The following is a 14,379-nucleotide window of genomic DNA, read 5'->3' on the forward strand; positions in this document are numbered from 1 at the left end:
TCCTAGTAAAAAAGATCAGCATCTGCCTGCCTGTCCCTGGGGGCTTCAGGGGCAGGCCAGGGAGACTCATCCTTATCTGCTGCCACCAAAGGGCTCTGGTTCTTGCTAAGGAAGAGGAGGAGGCTGGTGTGTGCATCTCTCGCTGCTCATGTTATTAGAGCTCTGGAGTTGAGCTCCCTGGGTCACAAGCTGCTGCCTCCTCCATTTTGACCAGGGACTCCAGATTGAGATGCTACTTCTTACGAAGCAGAGGAGAGATCTCTATTAAAACCCCTCTGTGCCCAGCCTAGGTGGGGACTTTCTCCAGTGACTGGAACCAGACCCTGGGGCATCCCCTGGCTCTTCCGACACCAGCCCTCAGCTGGAGCCTGCAGGTGATGGAGAGACCCAGGGGACAGGGCTGGGGTCGGGCAGGAAAGTGACTCTGCACAAAGGGCCCCTTTCAGGGACCTGCTTGTGAGTTTGGCCTACAAAGGGAGGGGGCTCCCTGTGTGTCTGCAAGTCCCAGAGCTGCTGCCCCCATGGACAAAGCCAGGTTCAAACTCCTGTTAGCAGTGGCAGTGACTGATCTGCCTAATGAGAGCAAAGGCTCAAGACAATGGGGCAGTCACCAGTTCTCCCAGGGGGAGGGAAGATGATAAAAAGGGAGAGTGGAGAGACTGGAAGGGGCAGCAGTAGCAAAAGGTGGGTGGTTCCCAGCTTCCAGACCTATCCGGATTAATTCCCTGCACCCGCCTCGGCAGACTGACTCTCCTGGGAACAAGGCGAGGAGCTGAGAGAAGAAAAGTCAGTTGATGACTCTGCTGAACACCCCACTACCAGGGGAGATGGGGGGTAACTACAGGGGGTTACATAATAATGTCATGGGGAGTCCCGAAAGTGGTTCTTTTGATTTGCTCTTTTTCTAGCATTTGGTGCAGAGATGCTCTTACTGGGAGGGTTTAAAAGTGTCCTCGGTGGGTTTAGTTCTGCTGGGAGGGGCCTGACCTGGCAGCATGGCAGAGTCCAGAGCGTGTGTCTGCATGGAGGGAGCCTGGGGGGAATCAGGGTGTGAAATGGACTCAAGTCGCTTCTGTAACCTCCGCATCACTGCTCTCGCCTTGACAGGCAGAGGAATCACATCTAGATTTCGTTCCAGATGGTCCCGTCTTCCAGGGGACAGGGAAGGGAAGTGGCTGTGATGGAGCCACCTCAGGTAGGGGATTTTCAGGGAGCTGCAGGGAGGTGTTGTAGAGGGGGAGGTGCAGGAAAAACACAGGATGAAGCAGGGAGGGGACAGGGTGTGATAAACCTGCTGATTTTCTGAGCCCACTGACGGTGGGAGGGTGCGGGGGAACATTCCCCTATTTCTCAAACAGGATACAACCCCCTTGGGCAGGGCTGGGAACATTTTCCAGACTCCCAGTGCTGGAGCCTGAACCCACTAGCCAAGGGCTGCTGTGAAATACGAAGGGAAGCTGTTGAGGTTCCTGTCCCTGACCCCGGCTCAGAGCTCTGCTTCCCGTAGCAGCCTGTGGCTGGCAGGCGTGTGGTAGATGAGAAGACCCTGCCCTGCTCTGTATGCTGTGGGTGGGGGGGCGGGGGGCAAGGAGCTCTCACCTTCTCTCCAGCCCCTGAAGGGTCCTGGCTGGTCCTCCCAGAGCTTCCGAGGTGATTCTGTTTTTTCTTTCTTCCTTTCCCGTGACTAGTGCTATTGTGGCTAGGGCAGCACGTGCTGAGTGGGGGACTCTTGTTGTTTCAGATGCTGGTGACCTTCAAGGAGGTGGCTGTGTATTTCACAAAGGGTCAGGGAGCTCTGCTGGACTCTGGTCAGAGAGCCCTCTACAGGGAAGTCATGCAGGAGATCTACGAGACTGTGACCTCACTGGGTAAGGGATTCCCATCCCCTCAGTTATGAGAAAATCTAGGGCCTCCATTGCTGAATCTGATCAGGTTCTTCCCTGGTCAGTTAGATTGAAGGGTAATGGGTTCTATAATCAACAGCTACTGTGTGAGGGAGACCTGCATCTCCATATCCTCACCAATGAGATAAGGGTGTCAGACATAATGAACATGCAAAACCATCCCCATCCCTCCAGCTTTCAAGGGGGAGAAGCCATGTATTGTCCCATCTGTATTATTTCTCAGTCGCACAGAGAATTACTCTAGCCATAGTGACGGCTCTTCAGGTTTAGAAATAGGCAGGGGTTTAACTCTAGAGCTGTGTGTGCATCAGCAAAGCCCCCAAAGTGCACAGATCCTGGGAACTGCTAGTGAGAGCGTAACAATTCTCCTCACCTTCCCAGAAGTCTCTCTCCCCCAAGGGGACTCAGTGACCATGTTTCCGTCCCCTTGGATTCCAGATTCTCCCAGCACAGCACCGGGACATGGAATGCCCTTTATGATAGATACTCTCTCAATCCTCCATGCACCCTGATCTGGTCTGATTTCACCCACTGCGCAGGGTTTCCCATTCCCAAACCTGAGCTGATCACCCAGCTAGAACGAGGGGAAGAGCCGTGGGTGCCCGATCTCCAGGCCTTGGAGGAAAGAGAGATCTCAAGAGGCGCCCGCACAGGTGAGGACTGACATAGAAACCATCTGGCTAATGACGGAAAATATTGAGAATCCCAAAAATGTGGTGTGAGTAAAAGCCCTGAGTTCTTTCTCACCTCATCCAGAGCAGGGCTGGAATCAGCAGATATCGCTCACTGCTCTCCACCCGTCCTCTTAGCTACATGAGTTTTCTTCCCACCTTTCCTTCCCTCTGAGTGTTTTTGGGGGATGTGGAGGCAGAATCCAATTGCTCAGTCTTCGCAGCATTAGCATTTTGGGTTTTCTCTCGGTGCTATTCCTCTTTCTCCCCAGCACAATTACTCCTGTCTGGATTGTCTCTCTCCCAGCAGGTGATGAGAGAGGGAGTGAGGAGGAGGAGGGGAATCATCATGAACACGTTCCTGGGGAAGTGGAACCACAGGGGACATTTGTGGGAAGTGCTGAAGGGAATTTTTCCCAGTGCTTGGAAAAGGGAGAAGCCTGGGGATATTGGCACATGTCAGAGAGGCTGCTGGGAAACCACCTAAGGAAGAAAGTGGATGAATCCATTAAATGTTGGGGAGGAGACAAGGTTCCCAGAGCCCAGCAGACAAATCCCCAGGAAGAAAAACCCTATCAGTGCCTCGAATGTGGGAAAGGATTCATTCTGAGATCACACCATGTGACACATCAGACAATCCATACTGAACAGAAACCCCTTCAATGCTTGGACTGTGGAGAAAGCTTCGGTAATGGCTCAGACCTCAATAACCATGGGAGAAGCCACACAGGAGAGAAACCCTATCAGTCCCTTGAGTGCTGGAAATGTTTGAATTGCAAGTCAGCACTAATTACACATCAGATAAGACAAACACGGGAGAGACCCCATAAATGCTTAGACTGTGGAAAAAGTTTCATACAGAGGTCAGACCTTGTTAAACATCAGGCAATCCACACAGGAGAGAGACCCCATAAGTGCTTGCACTGCGGGAAAAGTTTCACATGGAGATCAGCCCTTGTTCAGCATCAGGCAATCCACACAGGAGAGAGACCCCATAAGTGTTTGGACTGTGGAAAAAGTTTCATATGGAGGTCAGACCTTGTTAAACATCAGACAATCCACACAGGAGTGAGACCGCATAAGTGCTTGGACTGTGAGAAAAGCTTTATACGTAGGTCAGACCTTGTTAAACATCTGGCAATCCACACAGGAGAGAGACCCCATAAGTGCTTGGACTGTGAGAAAAGTTTCATACAGAGGTCAGACCTTGTTAAACATCAGGCAGTCCATACAGGAGAGAGACCCCTTAAGTGCTTAGACTGTGGAAAAAGTTTCAGAGACAGATCAGCCCTTTTTAAGCATCAGGCAATCCACACAGGAGAGAGAACCCATAAGTGCTTAGACTGTGGAAAAAGTTTCATATGGAGGTCAGACCTTATTAAACATCAAGCATTTCATACAGGAGAGAGACCCCATAAGTGCTTGGACTGTGGGAAAAGTTTCATACGGCGGTCAGACCTTGTTAAACATCAGGCAATCCACAAAGGAGAGAGACCCTGTAAGTGCTTGGACTGTGGAAAAAGTTTCATATGGAGGTCAGACCTTGTTAAACATCAGGCAATCCACACAGGAGAGAGACCCCATAAGTGCTTGGACTGTGGGAAAAGTTTCATACAGAGGTCAGACCTTTTTAAACATCAGGTAATCCACACAGGATACAGACTCCATAAGTGCTTTGACTGTGGGAAAAGTTTCAGAAATACATCAGCCCTTGTTAATCATCAGGCAGTCCACACAGGAGAGAGCCCTCATAAATGCTTAGATTGTTTAAAAAGTTTTGTATGGAGGTCAGACCTTGTTAAACATCAGGCAATCCACACAGGAGAGAGACCCCATAAGTGCTTGGACTGTGGAAAGAGTTTTATATGGAGGTCAGACCTTATTAAACATCAGGCAATCCACACAGGAGAGAGACCCCATAAGTGCTTAGACTGTGGGAAAAGTTTCACACAGAGATCATATCTTATAACACATCAAAGGATCCATACAGGAGAGAGACCCCATAATTGCTTGGATTGTGGGAAAAGTTTCACAAACAGATCAGCCCTTGTTAGACATCAGGCAATCCACACAGGAGAGAGACCCCATAAGTGCTTGGACTGTGGGAAATGTTTCACACAGAGATCACACCTCATTAAACATGGGAGAATCCACACAGGATCTAAACTGCTGTGACACATGGCCAGAAAGGGTTAAGAAACTTGCAGGATAATTGACTCAGATTCAACTTTTCGAGACATGTTCGAAAAGTGTGGAAATGGTAATTAGGGCCATTCCACGTTAGATAAACTAGAAGTTTGAAATGTAAACTTTTATTGTCAATGATCTGGAAGAAGATGGTAAGTATAGTAATCTATGTTTACCTTTATCTTGTTAGAGGTTAACAATGTAAACAAACGGTTCCTGTCTAGGGCTGTATTCTGTTAAGTCAGAGATCAACAGGGAATATTAACATTTAGATGAAACTTGAGTGTAATAATGTCATTGTCTGTATGTCTCTTTAAAGTTTGTGGTTAACTGCTTATGAACTGCTTTATGGATAATTACCTTATGTTAATCCTTGTAATTAATTACCTGTGACGTTTAGGAAATAGAAGCTTACTTCAAAAGCCTATTGTTCACCCAAGGACTGCCTGCTCATGAGAGACAGCAAAAATCTCTAGAAAAATTCTTGGGATCTGATCCTTTTATCTCAGATCTTCTTAAACTTTATTTGGGGGGGGGGAATTTGAGTCGTAAGATTGAAATCTCCCGTCCAGCTGGACTCCCCTGATATTGAACATTTGGACATTGGACTGTAACCTGATAAAATGATTCTGAAAAGAACTCTTTTCAATTCTAAAGCACCATCTCTGCAGTGAAACTGCCCTAAGGACTCTATTCATGTCTGTGTGTATAATGATCTTTTAACCAGTACTCTCTCTTTTCTTCTTTTAATAAATCTTAGTTTAGTTAATAGGAATTGGCTTTCAGCATGTATTTGGGAAGGAAATGAAATATTCATGAACTTGGTGGGTAATGTGTCTGATCCACTGGGATTGGTAGAACTTTTTATGTGATGAACAAGGTTTTCCGTAATCGCCATCATATTTCACTGGACTGTCTGTGAGGGAGCCCAAGGCTGGGTTGCTTCAAGAGAACAGTGTTCTTTGACCTCTGTGTAGCCCGTAAGGTATTGTAGAGTATCAGGCATCTGCAAATCTGCACAGGGAAGAAACCTCTGAGATGTTCTCAGTGTGTAAAATGCTCCAGGTGGCACTAACTCCATACATGGGGGAAATTCTCTCAGTGCCCTGACTAGGGCTGGTCACATTGGTCTTGTTGTTGGCATTAGCCAGCGCATTTCAGTGACCCTCCACCAGATTTCCTGGTGTAAACTGTCTGACGCTGGCAGAACAGGTGCCAGACCCCTAGGCTAATCACTTGTGTATTAGGGTAGATCAAAGTGATTGTGAAATGTATAAGAGTGTATTTGGTGTTTAAACTTCATGACAACTAGTGGGATGTTACTTGCATTGTTTTCACTTAATTATATGTTGTTATAATGTAGTAGCGAACATTTCCATAGTGTATACTCCTGTAACGAAATAACCCATCAAACGAGGAAGAAGCCTCGTGGAATGTAAATGAAGAACTTGAACAGAGAAGAGCTAATTTCAAAGCAAGTGGGTGTTGTGCGTGAGGATCGGTGGTCAAAGAATCAAAATGCGTTCCTCACTCTCTGTCATCAGAGGAAAAACCCGTGTGGGTAGTGACCCTGTCAGCCTTTTTCTGTGTGAGAAGAAGCCGTAAGTATGGATTCAAGGAAAGATCCTTTACCTCTGGACTGTTTGGACTCTTCCAGGGAAGTGTCCTGGACAGAAAACGGAGCTCCCCAGAGACAATCTGGGTACCCCGAAAAGACTTTTGGGAAACTCTCAGTTTATTAAAAAGAAAAGAAGTACTTGTGGCACCTTAGAGACTAACAAATTTATTTTAGCATAAGCTTTCGTGAGCTACAGCTCACTTCATTGTATGCATTCAGTGGAAAATACAGTGGGGAGATTTATATACATAGAGAACAGGAAACAATGGGTGTTACCATACTGCCACCCTTTGGAATTACAAACTGACTCACCTGTGCGTACATTTTACCTGCTTTATCCTCTCAATAGTTCTCACTTCCTTTCCTTAGCTAATGAACCTTTAGTTGGTTTATTACAGAATTGGCTGCCAGCTTTGATTTTGGTGTAAGATCTACGGTACTCTGGGGTAAGTGACTGGTCTCCTGGGAGAGGGAGCAACGTGATGTGATGTGATTTTTGGTTTAAATGACCTTTTATCACAAAGTCCAGTTTGTCTGGGTGGCAAGACAGACTGGAGAGTCAAAGGGGACTGTCTTTGAGTCTAGGGTAAGACTGAGGTAGTGATCCAGGAGTTCACATATGTCACTGGCCTGGTGAAATCTAATTACAGAATGCACCACTAGCTTGGAGTGTCTGCCTGGTTTTCTGCCAGGCTGCCTGGAGGTTGGCATTCCTAGTTGTGAACCATTCTGCGAGTGTGACAAACACACCCTGAGCATCTTATCTATTCTGATCCCCTCCACGATCAGAGTGATTGTTAGTCCCTGAGTTCCCCCTTTTGGGACTGGATTGTCTCATTCCCAGATAGTCTCACATTACTCTAGGCCGTTCTGAAAAGCATTTAGTGTGTGTACATTTTCTCCCTTATGAGCCAGAATTAAACAGATGTTAAAGAAGTGAGAACCAGGACAGTAAAATGTGGTGTTTTAGCCTCTGAGCAATTTCAGGGCGATGGGGTGAGTCCGAGGGATTCCCTCCTTCCCCCAGCACCGTCACCCTCCACGCTCGACACAGCAGCTTCTATCCCAGCAATGGAGAGTTTTATCCTGTCCCCATTCTACCCCTCCAGCTACCAGATTGTCACTTACCACCATGTCCCTGGCTCTCCATGCTTAGGAATCACAGGTTTGATGTCTGTGATCCCAAGTCAGAGCCCTGCTGGAGAAGGAAGTGTCACAAACCAGGAAGGGAATCCAAATGAATCTGAAGGCACATTTTGACCTTTCTGATCTTATAGCCCTGTTTGCATCTCTTGATAAAATTGCTTTCAATTTTTGTCTAGGCTAGTCCAGATCATTTGTAGATGGGAAGTTGGTTTGTGAGTTTTTGTTTTATTTTGATGAGGCTAAAACTTTTGTAAGTAACACGACGAAATAATGAGGCGAGAAGTAAAGCAGGTCTAGCCCTTTAGAAGAAAAAGGGTTCACTCACTTTCTGGATTTTGAATCTTCAGATTCTCTGGATTTCACATTATGAATGTGAAAATGTTTTATCACCCACCCTGTGTGGTGGCTTTTTCTCTGTTCCCGAAGGCTGTTTGGTCACGTACTTGACTATTAGATTAGTCTGCCAGCATGTAGCTCAGATTTATTAAGGGCTTCATGAAACAAATGTTGATTTGCAAGAATACTCCTTTTCAATTCAATTTTAACCTTTTTCTACCCCTTGTCAACTGATTTTTTTCTTTGAACAATGACAATTATCAATATCCCTCAGCACCAACATTGACGGTGCAAGCTAGATTCACTCTCCCATAGGCAGACACTGAAATAGGAAATAGGTGCCTTTCCTTTTCTTTTTGTGAAATAGGAAAGGAAGTTACCACCTGATCCATGCAGTGATGTGGGACATAGTCAGGAGGGGTAGAGGGTGGGAGATTGGAGGATCTGGAGCGGGGTGGGGGGGGAAATGGAGCTGGGAAACTGCTGGGTTTGCTGCTGAGAGCCAGGCAGCTGAGGCTGAGAAGTGTGAACTCACTGCATCAGAGCCAGAGAGAGACAGGGATTCTCCTGCGAGAGTCCGGTCAAGTGGTGCCTGAATTGTAAAATGCTGTGAATCCCGCCCAAGAGGAATGTTGTGTTAAGGGGGCAGCGTCTCCTGATTGCTGAGAGGATGAGGCTGGGCCGAGGTGAGGAGGAGGCCAGGGATGTCAGGAGACCTGGGCAGCTTTCAAGCCAGGCAGATCCCTATTGTGGAGGCCAGAGGGAGATGAGGAGCCTGACAGCCCAACTGGTCACCCCCTCCCCATCTACCGCTGTGTCCTGTGTGGGGACGATAGCCACTGTCTCTGCCCCACTCACCCCAACCTGCATCCCTCTAACCTGAGCTCTTTGGAGTCCCTGCTCTCGGGGGGTTTGCTTTTGTGATGGGCTCCCAGCACCTCTCACGGCTTTTCGGCACGTTTCTCCCAATGTGTAGCTGTTGCTCTGTTGCGGGAGTTGGGTGGAGCAGTGGGCTGGGCTGGGACTGAACTGAGCTGGGCTGGAGCTGGGGAAAGGAGTCGGCCTTTTGCTTGTCCTTTGGAATAATAAAGTCGAATTTAGTTTCTCCCACTCCCAGTCTCCTTTGTGTTGCATGAAATGGCTGCCAACTGCAGAGGTAAGGTGAAAGGTAAAGGCGACGCAGACGTGATCTGGGATGGAAATGCACAGAGAGGTCACCCAGCCAACTTCATCCCTGCCCTGTCACAAGCTCCTCAAACTTCCCGACAAGAGAAAACTCACTGAAAAATTGTGCCTCCCTCCCTGACCCCAATACAAATCAGGAACAGTCTGATTGGCCTCCCGGGCTCATCCTCCTCTCCCTCCCCCGGTACTAATCAGGAGTAATCCCACTGGGGCCATGTGACCTGTCTACACCAGCGTGAAGTTGTTGTGAGGGGAGAATCAGGCCATTGGCCTCTAGGTCTATTTGCAGGAGATATACTCACCCATTGTGCTAAAGCGATTGTGATCACTGAGCTGGGTTTCCTAAAGCCCCTGTTCTCTCAGCCTTACGACCAGTGTTCCCTCTAATTTTTCCCACCCATGTGCAGAATGAAGTTTGTTATGTGCACCTATATGGAGGTGATGGGTGACACATTACCTTCATATCAGTGCACATAATAAAATTCATGTGGTGGGGGTGGGTCTGAGGGATTTAGAGTGTGGGAGGAGGCTCAGGGCTGAGGCAGAGGGTTGGGGTGCAGGGGTGTGAGCGCTCCAGCTGGGAGTGTGGGGCTCTGGGGTGGGACCAAGGATGAGGGACTCTGGGCTGGGGCAGAGGGTTGGATGGGGTGTAGGGCTCCGGCTGGGGGTGCGGGCTCTGGGGTGGGGCGAGGGATGAGGGGTTTGGGATGCAGGAGAGTTCTCCGGGGCTACGTCAGGGATAGAGGACTCCCCCCAGCTCTGTCTCTACCCAGCAGTACCTGGTCTGGGGGGGCAAGGTGCCTCTCCCCGCTGCGGCAGCTCTGGGGCTGCGGCCGCAGGATAGGCTCCCATCACCCGGCCCCTGCAGGTCTGGGCAGGGGCTAGATTCAGGGAGGGGTGCCCCAACTGCGGCTGGGTCCAGGCCAGGCCAGTACGGCTGGCTCCAGGCCAGGCTGCCTGGGTTCGGGCTTGGCTAGGCCACGCCACCACGGCTGTGTCCGGGCCGGGTTATAGCACCGCGGCTCCGGCTGGATCTGGGCTGGGTCGCCCGGGTTCAGGTTCGGGGCCAGGCCAGGCTGGAGTGGCTGTGGCAGGGCTGGGATGGGGTAGGTGCACCCCAGATGCAGCAGGTCCGGACCACGGCATACTTGGCGCTGGGCGGCGGCCCTGGCCATGGCAGGCTGGGGACCGGACTAGGATGGGGCCAGGAGAGGGGTGCCCATCTCCCGGCCGTGGCAGGTCCCCAGGTCCTGGTGGGTTCTCTGCGCGGCACTAAATAGCCTGCTGCACAGCCGCACAGCATACAGGGACCGTAGCTCACCACCGGCCTAATTCTACCCCAGTCCCATTGCAATCGCTGGGGCTAGAGGCTGAAAGATTGTGGAGATGGGAGGGAATGTCATAGCTGAAATCTCACATGCATTATCCCCCCCCCCCCCATTTCTTATCCTCTCTCCCTCTCCTTTTGCCTTCTCTCTCCTGCACATCTGGCTCAGCCAGCCAATACAGCGCCACATTTTGCACCAGTGCCAGTAGCCTGTGAGCAGAGAGGCAGCTCCAAGCAATGCCTTAGCCAGCCCAATGCAGAGAGAAGTTTGCCATGTCTCAGAGGGGCTGATCAGCCGGCAGGCCGTGCCCAGCTTTCTCCTGCAGTGAGGCTGCAAGGGAGACTGAGTCCCGGCACCAGAGGCTGCGATTTCTTTTTACTGAGCTTTTCTCTCCCCTTTTGTGGATCATTGTTTTCTTTTGTCTTATAGGGAGCAGGATTGGACTCCAGCCAGAGCTCCAACCTGTCTCACCTCATTTATTCTCTTTTCCCCTCAAAAGCACAGTTAGTACCATCCTTAAGGCATCTAAAAGACTGTGAAGCAGGGATTTCCCCCCTAGGGCAACAGATTCTATCCAGCTTGTTTTTACCATGGGAGGATGCCATGCTAACTGCATCCAAACCCCACTCCTCTGTTTAATGCTGGAGCTACGAATGAGGGATCTGTTAAAGTCTTACCCTCTGCTGTGAATGGGACATCCCCATATCAACATCACAGCTCCTTGAACAGGGAGGAAACATCTCCATTTTCAAATGTCGCTGGGAAAGTTGATCCTTGTTGGGTTTAAACCCCAACCCCCTGCTGTGGGAATGACTCAGGACAGTCAATTTCCTCCCAAACTGAGGGAATCTTGTATCATTCAGTAATTCCAGAGAGAAATAATCTGTGAATGTCGAGGAGAATTTATAGCAGCATTTGATAATGAGGAAAAATCTGAGCAGATTTACACAAATTGGCTATGTCGAAAGGAAAAAAGCAAAAATCTGAAAGGTTTTGTATCAAGTGGGTATTTAAAGGAAAAATAAGTGATCTTTATGCAGAGATTATATTAGTAATCCTTCAACAAAGAGAAAGTGATCAACATCTGAGGGGAGTGCAGGAAAAATTGAGTAAGTGAATAAAAGGGAAAATGTGTGCCTCAATATTTGATTATTGGAGAGAAAGGGGCAAGATTGGAGGATGTAATATCTTCCTATTCAATAATTCTATGGTAGAGCAGGAAAACTGGAGGGGATTTCTATCCATTTTACCCTCAAAATATTCCAGTAAAACCATGTTCTGAACGGTGCAAAGTGAAGCAGCCTGAGACAGGGCCAGAATCAAGGATGTCTGAGCCTTGTTCATTCAGCCCCCTTGTGTCTGTGCATTATTATATGATCTTTAATGACAGGATCACATGCTGCAGTGCTCATTAATACAGGACCCTGCCTCATTCAGAGTATGTCTATCTACATTGCAAAAATAAAACAAAACAAAAACTCAAGCAAAAGAAGACACTGCAACAAGTCTCAGAGTGGGTGTCAGCTGATTCTGGCTGGGGAGGGGGGTAAGGAGAGGGGCTCGGGTTGTAGGGATAACATTAACAGAGCAGATGCAGGGGCTGGAGCCTGGGGTCCAAGATCCTCCCCACTTTCCAGGTTTCAGAGCACCGACTCTGCCCAGCCCCAAAAGTTCCCAGGAAGGGGTGTTCTGTAAAGTCCAGCCCTGTCCTGGAACAGTCAGAGGAATGTTAAGGTTGTTCTCCCTTTAAGGAGTCAATGTGCAACAGTTTGTTACTTTTCTCCCGGAGTCACTGAATAGTTCCATTTAAACACAGCTGCTGGATCGATCTCTTCCAGAATCCAATGAACCTTTGAAAAGGATTCTTCTGAGGGTGACCTCCAGACAAAAGACTATTTCAAGCTGTGAGCCAGGTGACAGGCCCTCTGTTTTCAGGGCAGGGTCCTGTTTCTTTCTCCCCTGCCAGAGCTGTGTGTCTCCTAAAATGCAAAATGTTTAGTTCCTGCCCCCTCTGGTGCAACGGATGGGGTCACACCCTCTCTCTTTAGCTTGAGGGGCCTGTTTGCCTGAGATACATTCTCATCATCCTTCCAAGTCCTATGGCAGAAACTCCCAGGGGGATTTTTTTTTTTTTACATTCATAATTGATACAGCAAGCCCAGAGGTGCCGGGGCTCTGAACTGCCTAGTGCAGAGGTGCTGGGGCCATAGGCAAGAGAACTAGTGGTACAGAGGGTGCTGCAGCACCCTCCGGTTTTAGCCAGGGCTCCGCTGCCAGCACCCTGCGCCCCATCTGCTGGCCCGCCAGGGCCCAGGTCCCAGCTGTAGGCTCGGAAGGGGGAGGGGGGAATAAAGGGATAAAGGGACAGGGATAAAGGCACTGACCTTCAGCACCCCCACTATTCAAAGTGCTGGGGCTATGAACTGTCAGGCCCAGAGGTGCTGTCTGGGGCTCACCCCTGGGAAGCCCTGGCACAAATTAAGCACTGGAAAAACGACATTTCTGTGTCTAGGGTGAGGTGTCACACAAAGTCAGTGTCCCAGAGAAATGTGTCCCCTGCTGCTAGGGCTCTGGGCAGCCTGTCTAGGACCAGGACCTCTCACCCCCACGTGCTTGAGGATACTGGGGACTCTCTGGAACAATCCCCAATTTCCATTAGAAACGCCAGTTCTCCCCCGTCCCTGGGGTCTGGATGTATCCGTTCTGTCGTCGCTAACAGGGTGGCTTCTATGCACGTTGCCCCCTTAATGTGGGGAGAAGCTGCTCGAGCCCAGGGGAGGTGGGACCCCCAGGAGGCAGGTTGTGGGGCAGGGGGCTGCAGGCCATTGGTTGATCGCTAGGACCCAGGAGCGGCTGGGGGGCGGCTCTGGGGGGAGCGATCGCGGGGCTCAGGCCCGGCCGCAGGAAGTGACTCGCAGCCGCTGCGGCGACTCTGGCTCCCGGCGAGATCCCCGAGCCCCGGCGGCTGGTGCTGGGAGCCCGGAGCCCTGGCTGCAGCCGGGAGAGGGGAATCTCCAGCCGGGCCCTTCCCGCGGCTTCCCGGGAGCCTCCCCCAGGGCAGAGCCCCCAGCCCGGCCAGGGCCCCCTTCCCGGCCCGGCCCCTGCCCCGGGGGGCCCCGCTCGGAGGGAAGGTAAGAGAGACCCGCCCCCGGGCTGCAGGGGGAGGGTTTGGCCCCAGGCTGCTCCCCGCGGAGCTGGCTGCGATTCCCTGCCCCGGGCCCAGGAAAGCTGCCGCCAGCACCCGGGGGGCAGAGGGGGGTGAGAGCCGGGGCACAGGCCCTGCCAGGCGGTGCGGAGCGGGAAACCCAGCAATAAGGAGGGGCAGAGGGGATAAAAATTCCCCCAGATGGGCTGAGCCAGGTGCAGTGGTTGCAAAAAAAAAAAGAAGACGAGGAGGGAGTGGGACGTTTTCCTGCCCCCCTTCCCTAGGATTTTAGCTCCCATTTCCCAGGGCCGTGTCCTTAAAGGCCCAGTGCATCGCAGAGCCTGGGCAGGGCCCTTCTCCCCCCTGTATAAGATGTTACTGAGCTGCTAAAGGAGGCTTGATCCAGGGAAATATTTGCAGACCCCCGCCTCCCCTCCAATAATTGTCACACTTATTTTTAGTGTTTAAAAGAATCTGGTTCACAGTTTATGTTTGCTTAAAGCCGCCCAGCGCTTCATCAGTGTGTCTTAGGGTTTGGCTACACTTGCAGCTGTAGAGCGCTTTGGGTTAAACCAGCCCTCGGAGAGCGCAGCAGGAAAAGCGCCGCAGTCTGTCCACACTGACAGCTCCAAGCGCGCTGGCGTGGCCACATTTGCGGCACTTTCAGCGGCATTGGGAGCGGTGCATTATGGGCTGCTATGCCAGCACGCAAGTGGCTGCAACGTGCTTTTCAAATGGGGCCGGGGGGGGTTGGAGTGTGACAGGGACTGTGTTGTGTGTATGTGGGGGGAGAGAGAGTGGGTTTTGGGGGGGCTGAGGTCAGTCAGCATGCTGTCTTGTAAGTTCAGACAGCAGCAGA

General features: G+C 50.5%; 8 protein-coding genes across 14 annotated transcripts in view; 4 read left to right on the forward strand and 4 right to left on the reverse strand.

Annotated features, from left to right (window-relative positions):
• LOC119843336 (butyrophilin subfamily 1 member A1-like) overlaps window positions 1-14,379 on the forward strand; it is a 1,931,986-nt gene that overhangs the window by 1,455,855 nt on the left and 461,752 nt on the right. The gene's annotated exons all lie outside the window — the stretch shown is intronic.
• Window positions 1-14,379, reverse strand: part of LOC119843287 (zinc finger protein 850-like) — a 1,467,609-nt gene that overhangs the window by 865,112 nt on the left and 588,118 nt on the right. The window lies entirely within an intron of this gene.
• Window positions 1-14,379, forward strand: part of LOC119843274 (zinc finger protein 850-like) — a 1,382,451-nt gene that overhangs the window by 567,318 nt on the left and 800,754 nt on the right. The window contains exon 7 of the mRNA XM_043496623.1: window positions 3,437-4,530. Coding sequence (XP_043352558.1) covers window positions 3,437-4,530 — 1,094 coding nt within the window. The remainder of the gene's footprint in view (window positions 1-3,436; window positions 4,531-14,379) is intronic.
• Window positions 1-14,379, reverse strand: part of LOC119843356 (zinc finger protein RFP-like) — a 1,128,717-nt gene that overhangs the window by 550,122 nt on the left and 564,216 nt on the right. The gene's annotated exons all lie outside the window — the stretch shown is intronic.
• LOC119843308 (butyrophilin subfamily 1 member A1-like) overlaps window positions 1-14,379 on the reverse strand; it is a 910,188-nt gene that overhangs the window by 531,360 nt on the left and 364,449 nt on the right. The window lies entirely within an intron of this gene.
• The window catches only part of LOC119843334 (E3 ubiquitin-protein ligase TRIM39-like), a 707,078-nt gene that overhangs the window by 431,423 nt on the left and 261,276 nt on the right, over window positions 1-14,379 (reverse strand).
• The window catches only part of LOC119843309 (butyrophilin subfamily 1 member A1-like), an 845,206-nt gene that overhangs the window by 375,583 nt on the left and 455,244 nt on the right, over window positions 1-14,379 (forward strand). The window lies entirely within an intron of this gene.
• Window positions 1-14,379, forward strand: part of LOC119843327 (E3 ubiquitin-protein ligase TRIM11-like) — a 790,215-nt gene that overhangs the window by 286,425 nt on the left and 489,411 nt on the right.

The sequence above is a fragment of the Dermochelys coriacea genome, chromosome 14, assembly GCF_009764565.3.
Source record: "Dermochelys coriacea isolate rDerCor1 chromosome 14, rDerCor1.pri.v4, whole genome shotgun sequence".
Classification (NCBI taxonomy): Eukaryota; Metazoa; Chordata; order Testudines; family Dermochelyidae; genus Dermochelys; species Dermochelys coriacea.